This window comes from Fundulus heteroclitus, chromosome 6 (genome assembly GCF_011125445.2).
Source record: "Fundulus heteroclitus isolate FHET01 chromosome 6, MU-UCD_Fhet_4.1, whole genome shotgun sequence".
NCBI lineage: Eukaryota > Metazoa > Chordata > Actinopteri > Cyprinodontiformes > Fundulidae > Fundulus > Fundulus heteroclitus.
The window spans coordinates 16759029-16777336 of record NC_046366.1 but is presented as its reverse complement, the minus strand read 5'-3'; the positions used below and the strand labels follow the sequence as shown (position 1 = coordinate 16777336).

Sequence of the window (18308 nt, the reverse complement as noted above, 5' to 3'; positions counted from 1 at the left end):
CTTGCTTCAACCATCTCTTTCTTCCTCTGCCTCCGGTGCTGGATAGTTGTGATCACTGGGGCTCTTCTGGTGGAAACAGAATCCTGTTTGTCCACAATCTGCATCCGTGTTGACATATGCTGTATTTACCCAACAACACTGAAACAAATTTTTAATTGAGTCTTTGGATACGTGCCCCTTCTCACAGCAGCAGCAGCCTCTCCCCGAGGTGTGCCGTGTGTTTTGTGTGCATGGCTTGATCTGAAGCTGCACAGCTGGCTACATTTCGGTGCTCCTCCTTTCCTTCACCTCCCATCACTTGTCTTTGTGTTCAAGCACTTTTAATTAATTCATGTGCAGAACGCTGCAATCTCACCCAGCAGATGTTCAAAAGCCAGCAAACTTGTAATTTAATGTGAGACATTTTCTGATTACAGCATATGTGGGACAGACGTTCTAATTACAAACCTCTTTGATGGGTCTTTCTTTACAAATGCACTGAGAATAGTAATTCCACTTAATTCATTTCTATTAAATCCATACGCCTTTGTTCAGAGTTCTCAATCCAGCATTATTAGCTTGTAGATGATTTTGAAACAGTTTGGGATAATAACTGTAAGGATAATGTGATCGTAAATTGCTGTTATTTTCAGGAAAACTCAATTATAGTGCAAGAAATGCTTCATTGGATTATGTCTTTGTTTCAGACAACACAGCATGACAGATGTAATCTATTTTCCGAGCTAAAGGAACATTTGCCTTCTTGTGTTTTGTCCTGAGGATTTTTCACTGGATAGCAGCTAAATTTATTTTATTTCAGAACATTTTGCATGTGTATAGCATTATTTAGGTCAGCCAGGATTTGGAAAAAAGCTTTTACATTAGGGTTCAAGATGAGGCTATCTTGAATGCAAGGAAGGCTTATTGACAACCAGAAATGTCTGTTTGGGGGGAAAAAAGGAATATTTGAATTAGATTATGATTTTTTTCTTCTGATAGTTTGAATGTACTTCAGCATTTGGTCAGCTATTCTTATTTTACGTGCTCCATGAAAAGAAACCTTAACAGAAGACACAAATATGAATAAAAAATGCATACAAGACAGAATGACCACAAGGTTGAACAAAAGGAAACCACAGAGAGAAAAGAAGGAAAATGGGCATTGGCATAACAAATACTTCAAGTACAAATTGGAATAGTGATGACCACAGAAAGCAGAAATATTTTAAAAACTCCACAAAAACGTCCTAACCATGTGACAGAAAGAAGAAAATGCCACCTAAAACTGAACACAATACTGCAAAAATAAAAAGTAATTTATTACTTGCAAATAGATTACTTGCAAAAATACCGCAATAGATTTAATGTCCTTTAAAAGGCTATTAAGTTCCCTTTAAGGGATGCAACATTTACAAAGAAAATGCACTTCTGGTTGAGCAGCAGAGATAGAAATGTGGGTTGTGCCCATGAAAAAACTTTCCAGTCTTGCAAATCCTTTCGACCGATGCCAAGGAAGCTTTTGGTGGGTGCTGTGGGAAGATATTAAGCTACATCTCCCTCACTGTAAAAAACAAAGTTTGTCATTTTATTTCAGGAAGGCATCCAGATGACATTTTTACCACCAGGGGGAATCCCATATCTCCACTCTTAGGGACCAAACTGTATCCTCCAAGATGTCAGCGCTCATCCTGTTTGTTATAGAAATAGACTGTTAAAGTGCCAATATGTCTTGTTTTTCTTCCAACTTTCATCCTCTAATCAAATAATTGATGCCAAACAAGAGTCAGTAGCAGAATAAACTGTTTGACAGAGACAGTTTGCAGAGTTTTTACAAGTTCAACCCAATCAGTAAAAGGCAAAAACCAGCAAGGAATTTATAGAATAGCTTTATTGTTATTGCACTGTGAAAGCATACAATGTACAATGAAATTTGTTTAAGCAGCTCTGAAATGTAACAGTAATTTTAACTTTAAAAAAAGCTGTAGAATTATATGGAGAGGTTTAAGCAGCAATAATCTCTTGGACAAAAGCAAAAACACTTGAATTGAAACTGTTAAAAAGAGAATGGAAAAGCAATAGTAATAAATAAAAGATGGCAAATGCGGCTCAATTTAAAGCGAAAGCAGCTATATTTCCTGAGTTTTTGCAAAGACGTATTGTTACAACACAGAACTGTAACGATTGTAGGTGTGAACCCAAAATTCAGCCGAACACAGAGCTACGTCTAAAAGGTTTATTAGAAATGTTAACTGTAGACGGACCAGGATTTGCTGCCAGAACCAGACTAGAGCAGATGCAGGTAGAACCAGATGTGAACAGAAAACAGGCAGCGACACACATGTGAGGTGATACAACGATCTGGCCGTGAGTGGGTGGATGAGGCAGGTATATGAAGGCAGGTGAACAGGTGACCAGAGTTGACAGTAATTACTGGCAGCAGGAATTGACCAAACATACATGTTTACCTTATTCATATGAAGAATATAGACACAGAGACACAAAACAACCTCAAAAAATAAAAAGTACCCCTAAGCAAAAAATGGCAGAAAAATTTACATTAATGGAAGGTACATCAAATGTCTTTGCATGTTACATGAATTTTTAACCTATTAAATAATCGGTGCTACAGTTTCATTAATTGTATTTTGGTAAAACAGATATTTTTTCATTAGCACCGGTTAAAATTCTTAACTTAAATAGTAAATGTTTGATTTAATAAAGATCCTTGTCCGCAATAATAATCTGAGTCATTTGAAATTAGGCATTCTCAGACACCAAGTCTCAGTTCAATGCTTCATCAAACTTGATTAAATAGGTGCCATATCTATGCGACACCTGAATAGCTTTAAAATGTATTACGAAAACACAATAAATGCCACTTAATTCCCTCTCTAAATGACTCATGCAATACTGCAGCCCCGTATTTCCATTTATCTTAACAGTCTCTGAGATTTTATCCCAGCAAGAGTTTCTGCTTCGCCAACATGGTGCTAAGTCGAGAAAAAAAGTACTTTCATCTTCGAAAAATGCATCACCTAGTAGATAAATAGCTTTATAATCTGTTTTTAAATATTATTTTTACTCGATGCATAAATCTAGTCTACAATAAAGTCACTTCTCACTCCAGACATTGCTTTCATATAGAGAAATTAGCTAAAGTGCTATGCAAGCATTAGCATATTTACTTTTTTTTTAACATAACTCACAGTGGATTTGGCTCATAGCATTTTTTTTATTATAAGTTACCATGTGTGGACAAAACATATAGGAGATGTTCTCCTGCTTCATAAACTTCTATTTCAAAATGATAAAATTTAATAACTAGTGTTTTGTCTGTTCTCTATGCAGCTCTCCCTCCCAGAGACAGCTGTCTAAAGATATCTGAGCTCAGAGTACAGAGCAGGTCACATATTAAAGACGGGCTGAGATCTGCAGCACCCAATACAGTCTCTCTTTCACTGTGAACATCACTGATAGATGTGAAAAACACCGTATTCTTTGGACTAAAAATCACTCCGGAATATAGTTGCATCAGTCAAATAATGTGCCTTAAAGAGGGGAAAAAAACATATATAACTCACACCGGACTATAAGGCACATTTATTTATTTCACAAAATTCAAGACTAAAAATTTACATTTTATCTGGTAAGACAATTTATTCAATTGCACAGTTGCATGCATACAGGTGAATAACATGGAACATACCTGCTAGGTTGAACTGGGTAAATTAGCATAATAAGCCAGCAACTCCAAGTGGCAAGGTTCTCACCTGCACATTTCAGTGTAACGGGCTGCTACACTGAAACTTGTCAAAATTACGCCGAAATTAGACCGTAAGCATAACAGTGCTACATACTAGGCTAACAGTACGCCATGGATGTTTGAGAGCCAGATAGAAAGGTCAGTAAAGCTCTTGAACGTACATCAGAAAAGTTGTAAACCACCCGGACAACATAAGCTGGCGCTAGCTGTTATTAGCTACGCGGACAACCCAGTGACGGGGTTTTGTCGTGGTCTGAGACCCCCTTCAAACTGCACCACGCAACGCTCCGCTGCGTGAATGCATACTGAAACAGCAAAATCAACATTGTGTTCTGTCTTTGTTCTCTATAAGTTAATGTTTCAATTAATTTTTAAGTGGTAAAGGAGCAGCATATAGTTTTCACAAGCCCAGAGAGCCCTCTTGTGTCAATAGATGGTAATGTTTATTCCTTATTTCATTCATTTAACATCATGTTATATTTGATATATACATCACAGGAATAGCCAAACTATGAAAAAAAGTGTGACATATAGTCCAGAAAAATACGTTAGTTTGATTATAGCTAGAGTCTTTGATTTTTCCCGAAGTTTCCTCAAATCCCTTTTTGAATAACTGCACATGCACAAGATCATCGTACCTGCTCTTTCACTCCACAAGGGGGTCGCGTGAAAAAAATCTCCCAAATCCACTCTGGTCTTATTTCTTTCTACTGAGGCCTTCCTCTTCTTCTCATAAACTTGTACGCGGTTTGCTTCTGGCAACGTTCAGCCGTGTACAAAGCATTCAGTGAGAGCAGCGAAGCTACCACGATTTGCTAACATCGCAGCTAACCACTAAGCTAAGTGCTAAGCTAACCGGATACATAACCACTAGAAGTATGTATGCACAGCCAGCAAGCGAAAACTAACAAGAAATGTACATGCACATTGATGTTAAGTTAGCGCCTCATAATGATTGGCATGTGGGACAACCAATAGAAAAGGCGAAGCCGCTGGAACTTGAGGGACGGAGGTGAGAGCAGAACCAATCCCTGCCCTTAGGTGCGAATGGCACTAATTCAATTAGGGTTAGGGTTCAGCTGCAGGCCAGTAAAAACTAGACCAATTATTGGTCTAGTTTTTACTGGCCTGCAGCTTTTACAGATATCTAATGCTCAACTTCCTTTTTCTAACTACATAATGTATTTACTACTGTCAGGATGGAAGGACCATTTCAACCAGTATAACAACAAGTGTTTCTGAACAGAAATACCAACTGTAGCTTTAAGGTTCACCCAGATTATGTAGGACTTGAGAAAATGGCATGCACGACCAGTCATGCTCACAAAAGTTGTCGGTGATTTATTTTTTATTTTTTTATAACAGTAGAGGTTTGGCTGACATACAGCCCCCATCAATACATCATTAACATGGAGCCACAGTTCAGTTTAATGAGGGACTCAGAAGCGGATCGTTTTTAACTCCGCACATCCCTTGTTTTAATCCGTACTTACGAAACTCCTTTTTATGAACTGCATAGAGCCAAAAAAGTGGTGCCCTTCATATGTTTATTGTAATTCATTTTGAGGTTTCAAAATCAATACATATATTTAGTAAAACATTTAAAGAGGAAAAATGCAACTCATATGACTGCTTTGACATCTTTGTCATGTTGACGATTTTTTCCTCCTGTCAAACACGAGCCTTCAAGCAAAGCATTTACACGTGGCCTCCTGGGAACAGTTCTCAGCCAACCATAATAATCTGCAAAGTCTTTGATGTGATTAGTGTTAATAATTAGCCCTCAGTTGTCAAAACAGAAATCATATAAATGTGACCTACAGTCATGATTGAAAGATGAAAACCAGTAAATTGAGAGGATTGAAGCAGAAAAGGCTTGTGATGTCTCTGTGAGGTTGAAGAGAAGCTGTCGTCATCAGGATACGATGTGTCTGTTTATCTCCTGACATCCTTTAAAGATCTGAAAGCTGCGGCTGCAGATATATATATATAATAAAAAGGACGTTTGAAAAGCCGTGTTTTTCCCCGCCATCTGAGGCACTCGTGTAAAGGAGTATAAACAACAAAATCAAACGCACTCAAACCACTAAACTGAGCATAAACCGGGTATGTTATGGTTCACAACGAGCGTTATTTGCAGACCTCCAAAGAATAGTGAGTCACATTAATTGCATTTTTCATGCGCTGTTTTGTGCTCAGATGTTGTAGAAAGAGTTTATTTCAGCCACTAGCCTTGAAATTCCTTCTGCCCTGCAATACGCTCCACTCAACCTTAGAGTTAGAACCCAATCAAACGTATTCTGCGCTCAATGTTTTCCTGAGTCCTCTCTGACCCCGCATTTTCTGCAGTGTCAGAAATAATTATTGTCTGATGACAAACATGACCACACTGTGCTTGCCAAGGTTGATTCAGTCATTTCTACTGGGAGAAGGTTGTTGTCTGGATGTCTGCATGTAACTGCAGGAGTGTGTTCTGGATTAAAAGTGCTTTCAATAGAGCTTTTCTGCCCCCTGCTGGAGCAGGTAGCCCATATCCGGGAATTCTGTGGGAACATGTATCTTGTAAAGGAAAGGGTTTATCCAGTGAAATTAAATTATTAATACTTTATCTGTAAACTGATCCAAGCTCGGTTGTAACGTGACAAGACACATGAAAACTATAATTTTACGTATCAGAACTAGCATTAGACAGGAAAAGGTTTATTTCACAGTCTCAAAATAGTTTATTCAGAGTTAAAGAGTAGTTTAAAGTCTTATAGATAGATAGATAGATAGATAGATAGATAGATAGATAGATAGATAGATAGATAGATAGATAGATAGATAGATAGATAGATAGATAGATAGATAGATAGATAGATAGATAGATAGATATTATGATTCACTTGCATTTAAACTACACCATAATGTTTCTTTGCTAAATCAGTGTTGTCCAGAGTTTTTAATTTTTCTTATATTGTGAAAACTTTCGAGTTATTTTTCGTTTTATTCTTATGAAAAGTTATTGTGTTACTTAAAGCTTTTTTTTTCAAACCACCTATCCATATGTTGCCATTATTCAATTGCTGGACTACAATATCAACGCCAACATGTCAGCAAGTTTGTGAACTTCTTGCAGTTCCTGCACTTTTTTTGAGCTGGTATTATAATCTGAGAGACGCTCCCGTCTCCTGATATCTACTTATAAGGAACATGCATAAAATAATTTATATAAAACAACGTATATTCAACAAATTCTATTCAATCTGCAATCATTTGCTTTTGTTTTACACATGAACAACTCTTTGGATAAACGTAAATGTTCCAAATAAAAGTGTAAAAGATAGACTTTCCAGACTTTTCCAAACGTTCCCAAAATCCCACAAAAGTACATTTCTTGACACTCTTTATCCTTGTTTTCACAGAGGAGATCCTGCAGACGCACATTGCCCACTGGTGGTCTCCAGACGGACTCCGTTTGGCCTACATGACCATCAATGATACGCTGGTACCAAATATGGAAGTCCCATATTTCACCGGCACGCCGTACCCTGGCAGCCAGGAATATCGTTACCCAAAGGTCAGAGCGGAGCACAAGCCATCCCAACTGCTACACAGTTCAGCTAAACTTGGGTGGATTTAATTGATTTGTTTTGAATAAATGCATGAAATGAAAGAAAAGTCATAGGGGCCAACTTGTAGCTGCAGTGCGGATCCTCCAGAGACCTAAATCTTTAGCAGAACTTTCACAAACAACAAATAAACACAGCGTTTCTCTGCGGAATAGCGACTGATGCAAGTGCAGGAGGCTTTTATAGCGTGATAAAAGGTGTTATTTTGAATCCCCTCGCTCCAGAAAGTGAAAGTCCTAGCCATCTTTTTTTTATAGAAAAATGTTCGATGTCTGGCACCTCATGTAATTCTCTGATGAATACTCAGGGTGAATGTGTAAACCGAAGCACTCAGTATGTGAGTAAAGCTTCAAAACAAGGAGCAAGTGCACATTAAATGTTTTAGTAGCCAGCTCTCACCTTTATTTGCAGTTTGCTAGTTTTTTTTTATTATTGCTGTTCAGTCTGTAAGTGACTGCTACAAAAGAGCAATAGGGTCACTTGGCAGGGGAAACAAAATGTTTCTTGTTTAATTTTCTGTTAAACAATAAAGTTGAAGTATAAAGGATAAAGTCAAATTAGATTTTATGAATAAAGTTCAAAAGTCAAGATTCGTTTTTTAGGATTAAAGTCACAATATTTAACATAGAGTGGGAATAATACAATCAAGAAAAGGGGAGATGCTGAAACAGCATTTTTTCCCCCCAAACAGGTTTGATAAGAGTCGTATATACCAAGTTTGCCTTTACAGGATTTTTATTTTTTGTCAAAAGAGAAATAATTTGTTATGAAATCTTATTCTGAAGTATGAAGTTTAAAACTCATTTATGTGAGACGACGCATTTCAGCTTTATTGTTTGCCCACTTTTTTCTGATCATTTCAGTTTTTTTTCTAATCTTTCAAATTCTTTCCTATTTCATCTTCTTTCCCCCGTCATTTCATCTTTAATCTGAAAAGGGTTGAGCAACAAAATAGGGGCTCCTCCTAATCTTTGTTCTCTAAATGACCCCAATATCCATCCATCCATCCATCCATCCATCCATCCATCCATCCATCCATCCATCCATCCATCCATCCATCCATCCATCCATCCTGTAGCTATAGCTGCTTATCTGTGACTAAATTTGTAGCACATATTTAACCTGACTAGTAAATATTTCATTAGGAGCTGTTACACACATCTGTATGGTTCTACCTGTGTCCAAATACTGCTGTTAACTTTAGGACGTGTAACTTTACAATGGCGCCCCCTATGGGACATAATACAGCACATCACGCTGTCTCAGATCAGATGCCAAACTGACCTTCAGGATCTTGTTTATTCAGGCAGGAGAAGAGAACCCTGTCGTGCATCTGTCCGTGGTGAGCCTCAACGGCCCCCTGCACACCGTGAAGATGAAGAAACCCGACGACCCGAGGATAGGGTAAGTGACAGAGGAGCAGCGCCTCCATGTTTGTGAGACAACAAGCACCGAGACTTGTGTTAGAGGGGACGGATCTGTCAAAGCGTGGCGTATTCTTTTTTTGTGTTTGCAGGAGGGAATATTATATCACCATGGTGAAATGGGCCACCAGTACAAAGCTGGCTGTTAACTGGCTGAATAGAGCCCAGAACAACTCCATCCTCACACTGTGTGAAGCCACCACCGGAGTCTGCATCAAGGTGACACAAACTGTGGCACATTTCTGCTGTCATTTATGACTTAAACCATTTTGGTGCTTGTATTCACAGTTGATTTTGTTTTTCTTTTCTTCTCTGTGACTTCTTCTCTTTTGGCGCTGTAGCTTATTTTGAATCAAAAAACCCCGGCGGCATTCTTCTGCAAAAAAAAAAAAAAAAAAAATCCATCAGACCTTTAGACCTAAAGCTGAAAATAGGTGCAAAGAAAAAGGATTATTGTGTCTTTCTGCGTACCTAAAAACTAAAGTGGCTGGCTGTTTTAAAAATCTTTTATTCAGCGCTTTGGCTTAGAAATGGATAAAACACCTGCCTGTCTCCCAGAAAAGCCTCCCTAACAAGACCCAAAAGTAGACGTGTCAGGTTGAAGCTCGGAAGTACATGACTTTCTGTCAGACGGTACCCTTATTTATCAACCCTGAGTGACAAAAAAAGGACAGTGCCTGAATTGCTAAAAAAAAATAAAAATAAAGGGAAGGCAATGTCCTGCAATTCTAAACATGAAATCTAACTGCAAATATTATAAAGATTAAATATCAAATGTAAACAGATTTTATTATTTTCTTTAGTGTTTACGCACTTCTTTTGACCGACAGTTGCTATAAATCCCCTGCTTGTAGACAATTTTCCATACAGTGGACTGGCTGATTTCATGGTGTTCCAGGAGCACACAAGATAAATCAAAACAGGAATAAAGTCCTTCGAAATCTTCTAACCTTAATGTATGTTACTCTAACTTCATTTCTAGCCAAAAATGTCTTTCTCTTTTGATGTTCAGTGTTGTTAAAATGCACAAGTATCTATGTTTCTAAATATTTAATAAACTAGGGTGACCAAACGTCCGTATTTCCCGGGACATGTCCGTATTTCACGTCCTGTCCCGGGCGTCCCGGGTTTTTTTTAGAAAGTGAGGAAATGTCCTGCTTTTTAAATTACCTTCATTGGACCATTGGATTGACAGGCACCAGGGCACTGCGCACGGCGCTGCGTGTGACGTAATCCCTGAGCCGCGTCAGTGCGGGCAGCCCTGTTCTTAATCAGAAGATAGATAGCGTGGATAACAATATCTATAGATCGATAGACGTGGGGCGTGATAGGAAAAAATAGGGTCGATAAAAAGTTCGATAGACAGTTTTACTTCCTTGCTACAGTCGGCACGCCGTCACTAAGCGCCGCCCTCTCAAAGCACAACACAGCGCACGTGAATATGTAGCAGCAAGTAGCGGCGGAGGAAACTGTCCCAAAACGAGGTTTTACTAGTTCGCCAGCCTGATAGAAATAAACAACAGTGATTTGTAAAACTTGCAAGGAACCGGTAAAAGCAGAGTCTGGTAACGCAACCCACCAGTATTCATCACGTAAGCCGCTCAGCCGCTCACACCCGCAGCAGCGCGAGCTGCGCGGCCCCGCGAGCTGCGCCTCGTCGTCGTCGTCGCTTTCTGTAACTTCTTCCAAAACAAAGCAGGTACAGCAGCTAAACTGGGCTCCCTTCTTTGTGATAAAATGACAAAGCGTCCAAGCGGCATAAGGACATCACGCATGCAGTAACGTGCTTCATAGTGATGGATATGCTGCTGTTCTCTGCAGCTGATAAACCTGGCTTCAAACAATAACCTGCCACTCTTGATCCGCGATATAAAGTTAAGTTATTTTTCTTTAAAAAAAAATCTGTTATGGTTAAAAAAGGTGGTTGAATAAAGATTTAATTGGAATTCTGTGTTTGTGTTCTTTAAATCAAATCATTTAGCAATATCATAAAATGTCCAGGCAGAGCTGCACATAAAATATGGTTTTAAATATTTTCAATAATTATCGATATCGATCAATATGCCTTTTCTTTTTTAATGGATAAGCTTTTTTTCTATATTGCCCAGCCCTATGCCACATACATCTCTATGCATGGGAACAGAGATCAACTACAAATACATCACAGACTTGTTATCAGTGTATCAACCCTCCAGACTACTAAGGTCTTCTGGTTCCAGCCTGCTCTGCATACGTAGAACCAGAACTAAACAAGGAGAAGCAGCATTTAGTTCCTATGCTCCACTTATCTGGAACAAACTTCCATAAAACTGTAAAGGTGCGGAAAGCCTGGGTTCCATTAAATCAAGATTAAAAACACATCTGTTTAGGATTGCCTTCAACTGTTCTAGTTAACTGAATCACCACTTTTTTGTTCTTTTTTTCTATCTACATTTTATTCCTACTTGCTTTTATTCTGTTTTATTTTGCTATATTTTAATCATGTAAAGCACTTTGCATTGTCTTTGTACTAAATTGTGCTATACAAATAAATTTGCCTTGCCTTTGCCTTGCCATCCGATCACGTACGTGCACGTCCGACCGACGGAGCAGCTACGTTGTTATTTTAATTAATGAGAAAGGTTTCTACATTCTCCGTGACAACACCGTCAGCGGACACGCTCTCCGTCGCTCACCGTCAAAATACGGAACAACTTTTTTGCTTCGTTCTTGTCCGTCTCGTTCCAGTCGGGTCAAGCTCCACAATTGCAACCGTAGCAAATGGGAGAAAGAAACGTCATCAACCTCCGGTTAGTCAAAGTTAAATGATATAAATAGAGATCTTTATCCACAAAATAAATATATTTTTATATTCACAATAAAATTAACTGTTTTATTTTAATATCGGAGGCAAACCACTCTTTACGCTTCTAATAAAGAAGTAAATTTGTCATTTAAACCTTTAAGTTGAAATGTGGTAATCTAATAGATTTGCATTCTGCCTGTATTCACAATGATCGCACATGCTCTCCTCGGGCTTCAAGAAACTTTGGAGCGGAGCTAGACGAAGTAACCGCGGAGGTACCAGGCTTTGCTTTTCACAGACTCACGGAGGCGGCGTGGAAGGGAGCGGACACGTACAGGAACGGAGGATGTGAAATTACGGGCTAACACTATAGAGCAATTTAGAGTGACCTACTGACCTTGCACGCATCATTTTGGTGTGTGAGAACGCATGCATGCTCTGGGATAAAATGCAAACTTTAAACCAAAACTCCCAGTCTGGGATCCGGACTCATAACCTTCTTTCTTCAAGGCAAAACTGCTAACAGTGCAGTAGAGCCACACTATTCTTTCATTTGACTCTATTTTGGTTTTCTTATTTCCTTCCTACTGTTTTCTTCTGTTTTTAGTTGGAAAAACAGGGTTGCATTGGTTTTTTGGGGCAATGTTTTTTTTTGCTCTGACATTCTTATTCTTTCCAGAAACATGAGGATGAAAGTGACAGCTGGCTGCATCGACAGGTATGTGAGGGGCAAACAAAGTAAAGTAGCATGGTGAGATTGAATCCAGCCCGCAAAATCCAGAGCAGCTTTACCTGTAATGCGCTTTTTCCTCGTCGCCTCTCATCCATGCAGAATGAGCCCCCGCTCTTCTCCAAAGATGGACACAAGTTTTTCTTCACCAGGGCAATCCCACAGGGAGGGAGAGGAAAGTTTTTCCACATCTCTATGTCCACCTCCTTGGTAAGACCAGGCATGGCTTTTCCTTTACAGAAATATTCCGGGTTTAGGCAATCGGTTTCTAACGGCTTGTTATCTTTTAGCCGAACACCAGCACAGACATCCTTCAGTCTCTGACATCTGGAGACTGGGACGTCACCAGCATCTTGGCCTATAATCATGAAAAGAACCTCATGTGAGTGATGCTCCTGCACACGTTAAAGGTGCCTTGGTCCTTCAAAAAAAAAAAAACAGTTACTTGACATCTGGATGACTTACAGATACTTTCTGAGCACAGAGGACGACCCAAAGCGACGGCACTTGTACAGGTAGGATTCTGATAAGAGTCGCCCCGGATGCTTTCTGGAGTTGCCGGAGAGCTTTGTAAGACGATGTCAACACCGTGTCGTCCAACAGCGCCGACACGATTGCGCCGTTCAACCGCTGCTGCCTGTCCTGTGACTTCAAGTGTGGATTCGTGGACGTCTCATTCAGCCACAACATGCAGTACTTTTTGCTGAGCTGCAAAGGTGGGAGGCCCCTACATTCATCAGTCGCCCTTCAGCCTTGCTGAAAGAGAGAACCTTAGTGGAAAGTTAAATAGTTTTATATGCTGTGTCAGAATGATGGCTAAAATCAAACTGGATTGCCCTTGTTTGGTAGACAGGAAAGTAGAGGCAATGTTGCGTTGCTCCTTATGGCACATATATTAGTTTTTTTGTTAACAAATGTCTTACTTGTACATTTATATTTAGGACCAGACATACCAAGTGTGGCAGTCTACAGAACCGAGGACAAACAGAGTGAGTTTGGGACTTTTGCATAAAAAAAAATAACTTGACTGATTTTGCTGCAGTTCCTGGCCAACATTTATGTATGAGGGGTCCTGTGGGTAGGGCAACAGTCTAAATAACAGTTAAATGTTAATTAACTCTAAAGTCTTGATGACAACTCCTTAGAGGGACCCGTATGGATGCCAGATTTCTTGCCCATTTTGAACTGATCTACTAATTACCCATTTGAGACTCAGTTAATGCCCACACACAGTGCCTTGAAATTTGAAACATTCGTAGCTGTTTCTTTGGGATTTAGTGACAGTAGAATCACAAACTTTACTTGATTTTATTGAAACCTTGTATGATAGGCCAACATATAAATTGGTGTGTAAATGCGACGTTCGTTGTGGGAACGTCTCTACCAGCTTTACACATTTAGAGAGTGAAATGTCTGTCCATCCTTCCTTGCAAAAATAGCTCAACCTCAATCAGATTGGATGGGAAATATCAAGAAACAGCAGTTTTCTAGAGCTGCTTGCCACAGATTCTCAGCTGGATTTAGGACTGGGTAATCAGACACACAAATAAGAGCCTTGCTCTTATAAGTCCTTTAGTGCAGCTGTTGCTGTGGGTTGCTGTTCTACTGGAAGGTGAAACGCAAACCGAATCCCAGGCCTTCGGAGTCTCTAACAGGTTTTCCCCAGAGATTGTCCAATATTATGCTTCACACCAATGTAAATTTTGACCATCGTTATATGTTTGTTTCGTAAAAACTATCTTGCTTAAGAAAAACATCCTTTTAATGATGAGCATTAAAAGTGTTAGTTGTCCCCCGCATTTTCTATGAACTACGTAGACCAAAATGTTCACTTTTACCTATATTTGACCAAAGCAACTTTTCTTTTTCATCCCCCTCTCTTCTGTCAGTCCCAGCACAGCTGTGTGAATGACTGAATATAGTGTGAAGCACTTTGGAGTTGGGGTTGTCGGACGTGATGAAGCACCGTTCAAGTAGAGGCCATTTACCATTTATCTTGAGCTGTGGATCTCTGCAGCTCCTCCAGAATTACAATGGACCTCTTGGCTGCTTCTCTGACCAAAGCTCTCCTTGTTGTAGCCTGTTAGTGGTGCCACTCTTTCCATTTTCAGATGATAGGTTGAACAGCACTTGTAGAGATTTTCAAAGCCTGATATTTTTGGTGTCCTTGGTCTCCATGATGATTTTTGTTTAATAATGATATCTAACAAAACCACAAGACCTACTCAGAACAACTTAATCTGTACTGAGACAGATTCTTTACTAATCAGGTGACTTTCTGCGGGCAAATGGTTACCCTGCATATCTTTTAGCGGTTTCAGAGTAAATGAGGCTAAATCAAAATGCATAAATTACTTTTCAGATATTTATATGTTAAAAAATGTAAATAGTATGTCATTTTCCTTTCACTTCACAATTGTGCACTACTTTGTGGTCGTCTGTTACATAAATTCAAATTAAGGGGTATGAGTTTCAAGGCGCCGTAGCTGGGTTTGCCCAGATGGATTCTATGGAGTCAAGCCAGTTTGGCCCCATGTAAAAGCCTCATCTGAGGCAAAAACCCATTTAGGCCTCCCTCCTGCTCTAGCAGAACTCATACAGGACCCACATATACATGCTGGCCGGGTTTTACTCACAAAGAGCTTCTGTTTGCTGTCTTGATCTGCAGAAGTGCTCGATGTGGAGACAAATGAGAGAGTAAACGACACATACAACAACATGCAGATGCCCAAAGTGGAGAATAAGACCATCACCATTGATGATTACAGTATGTGACCAAGCCAAGAGTTCAATAAGTCTCTCAGCTCATCGGATGCCCATTGACCGTGTCATTTCTTTTATAGCTCTGACGATGCAGATTCTGAAGCCAGCGGGATTTACAAACACAGCCCACTACCCACTACTGCTGATAGTGTGAGTTTTTTTTCCCTCCCTAAAGGACTTAAAAACCTAAATGCTGAGTTAAAATTACACATGTCCAGTCTGTGGAGGAATAAATTAAAGAACTATAATATCACAGCATGAAATTGATCTTATGTAAAGAAGCAAGTGAAAGCTCCTTCTTCTGAAAAAACACAAATGCAGACTGTCAAGTTCAGGACCCACAAAAAGCTTTAAAGGGATAGTTCAGGATTTTCAGAACGAATTTCTGTTCAAACGCAAGAACAGCCTTGCTTTTCCTTTGTCCTGAAAATACAGTCCTTCTAAATGTGGCAGCAGCGCCCCCTGCTGTTTGCTCTGTGCCTGCAGTCAGTATTATGACAAATGAATGAGCCTCTGTAATCCTCAGAGCAACAGCTTCTCTGCATTGAGGTATTGCAAGGTTGTCTGTAGATGAATGATATTAAACTCCTAAAAAAAGAATCAAAATTAATGTAACTGAAGTTTGTCTTTAATGTCAATATTTTTTTTGCCATATTATTTGCCAGTTCGTCCACTTTGGGTTTATTGATGATCAGGTTCATGCACTGTCTTTCCTGACAGGAAACGAGCTGCTGTCTCCACAGGCAGCGAACACTTTTGTTTCATCCTTTGTTTGGACTGCAGATACAAGTCAGGCTAAAAACCATTTTATATTGTTGTTAATGTTATACAGTTAAAAAAGCGTGGCAATGATGAGAAGTTCCAGTTGTTAGCAACAGTTGAAAAGTATAAAAGGGATTCTGGGTAATCTTCAGAGCCACGGCTTTAATGCATTAAAAGAGAAAACAATAAAGGTTACGTTTTTTAACCATTTGGTTGGGATGGGGGGCCGAAGAGTTTTTATTCTTCTAAGGGAGGCGCAGAAAACATTTGGGAACCACGGATTTAGTTTTGCGTAGTCTAATAACCAAAGAGCCCAGAAACAGACCAACACATGGATGTTGTGTACTAATGCAACATGCCCAGTCCGCCAGTAAAATGATGTTAGAGCATTACAACGCTTCCTTCGCAGGGACGGCACACCCGGTGGGCAGATGGTGACGGAGCAGTTCCGCGTGGACTGGGCCGTGGTTCTTGTCAGCAGTTTCAGCACCATCGTGATCCGCTTCGACGGCCACGGCAGCGGCTTCCAGGGAACCAACCTGCTCCACAAGGTCCACAGGAAGCTGGGGAAGCTGGAGGAGAGGGACCAGCTGGAGGCGCTCAGGTAAAAACCTCTCCTGCAGCCGTGAGGGTGGCGGACAACCAAGGCTCCGGTGGGGCTCAAGTTTTACTTTTCTTTTTTTATCCGTTTCAGGTTCATCTCAAAGGAGCCTTACATTGATAAGAATCGAATGGGAGTTTATGGAAAGGTAAAAGAGGAAGGACACTGGTGATAAACGCGATCTTCACTTCGCTTGGTTTTTGTCTCTGGTGGACTAAAGTTTGCTGAGGGGATTTGTGTTTCTGTTTGTCCTCCTTTTTGCAGGCCTACGGGGGATATTTAGCCACAATGCTTCTGAGCTCTGAAGAGTTTACCCAGCTGAAATGTGGAGCAGCTGTCTCACCTATCACAGACTTTGAGCTTTATGGTATAATTGGCTAGAGGCTTCTCTTTATTATCTCAGTAGCGCGCTGCCAGAACAGAATCGACAAGACTTCTTGAACAATTTCACAGTCTGCCACGTTACAACCACAAAATCAGTGTTGTTTATTGGGATTTTATGTGATGGTTCAACACAAAGGAGCAGATAGTTGTAAAAAAAGGAAGGTAAAGTCTATATTTTTAAGGAAAAAAAAGACTGAGTGTGATGTGCATTTGTGTACAAACCCCTTTCTTTTTTCACACACCTAAATAATAATAAAAAAAACATTTTGTGTGGTTAGAAACTAACAAAGTACATCACCCTCTTTACACACAAACAGTGGGAGCATCATGTTGTCGGGTCGGGTCTCTTTTCTTTAGCACCGACAGGTAAGCTGGTCACAGCTGAAGGGAAGGTAGACGAGTCAAACAGAAAGAAATTCTGGTAGGGGCTGCAAAAGATATGAGACTGGGTCAGAGATCAAAAACCTATCACAAACACAAATATTCAACCAAAGCTGCAAAATAATGTTATTACACCGTATTCATATGCTGATATTGATGCTTTAATTGCAGCCAATTATATTTGTACAAAGGGGGGCTGAATACAAATACACGGCACACATTTCAAAGAAGATTTGCAGGGTTCCTACACAGTTTTGAATGGTCTGGAAAAGTATCAAATATGTTTTTAGCATTTTCCAGTTTTGGATATTTATGGAAAAAATTAAGTGAGTTTGGAAAAAAATATTCTGGTGTTTTCCCCCTTTTTCCCATTTTCTAAATGTAAAAAATACTATAATAAACAAATCCTAACCATAACTCTTTAAATGTAATCATATTAAAAAAAAGAATTGTTAGAAACCTCACAACTTAAATTTATACTATCACCCATTAGTATTAAGTTAATGCACTCTGAATGAGAAAATTAAAAGTTTAAAATTCAGGTTCAACCAGGGCCTGGGTTCATTTTTTTAAAAAAAATAAAGCTTTTTTTGTGGGGAATTCCTGACAAAGGAAATAACTTCCTGAATATCAGAAGCCAATTTCAGCCTCGCTCTGTTTCATGATTTGTTGAACCGAAAGCTCAAAAGACCTGACTACTACATTCAGGAAGTTAAGATTTTTTACTCAAAAGGAAAATCCCAGAAATTTGAGTCTGGAAAAGTATGCAGTTTTAAAATTCAAAATGGTTGGTAGACCTGAATTTAGTCAGAAATTAGGAAAATTGTTCATTCTCCATCCAACCTATACTGTTATTATGCCCTATTTTGTTGGACTGTCCTATAAAATCTCTATAAAATCATTTAATAAAATTAAATAATTAAGTTTCTGGTTGTAAAGAGTCAGAATGTCGAAAGGTTCAAAGGGTGTAAATACATTTGTAAGGGCACCTAAATTGTTTTTTTTCTCCTTTTCCAAATTGCAGCATCTGCATTTTCAGAGCGATACCTTGGCCCAAAGACGGATTCCAGAGTATACATGGTGATTTGTCTTAATGTTTATTATCCACATTTCACACTGTTTTAA

The 18308-nt window shown here is 39.4% G+C and overlaps 1 protein-coding gene across 1 annotated transcript in view; it reads left to right on the top strand.

Annotated features, from left to right (window-relative positions):
* The window catches only part of dpp6b (dipeptidyl-peptidase 6b), a 105709-nt gene that overhangs the window by 85525 nt on the left and 1876 nt on the right, over positions 1-18308 (top strand). The window contains exons 9-23 of the mRNA XM_036138198.1: positions 7147-7301; positions 8660-8757; positions 8870-8996; positions 12242-12280; positions 12395-12502; positions 12583-12674; positions 12760-12807; positions 12896-13008; positions 13234-13281; positions 14961-15059; positions 15136-15205; positions 16227-16421; positions 16512-16566; positions 16683-16785; positions 18208-18263. Of these exons, the coding sequence (XP_035994091.1) occupies positions 7147-7301; positions 8660-8757; positions 8870-8996; positions 12242-12280; positions 12395-12502; positions 12583-12674; positions 12760-12807; positions 12896-13008; positions 13234-13281; positions 14961-15059; positions 15136-15205; positions 16227-16421; positions 16512-16566; positions 16683-16785; positions 18208-18263 (1406 nt within the window). The remainder of the gene's footprint in view (positions 1-7146; positions 7302-8659; positions 8758-8869; positions 8997-12241; positions 12281-12394; positions 12503-12582; positions 12675-12759; positions 12808-12895; positions 13009-13233; positions 13282-14960; positions 15060-15135; positions 15206-16226; positions 16422-16511; positions 16567-16682; positions 16786-18207; positions 18264-18308) is intronic.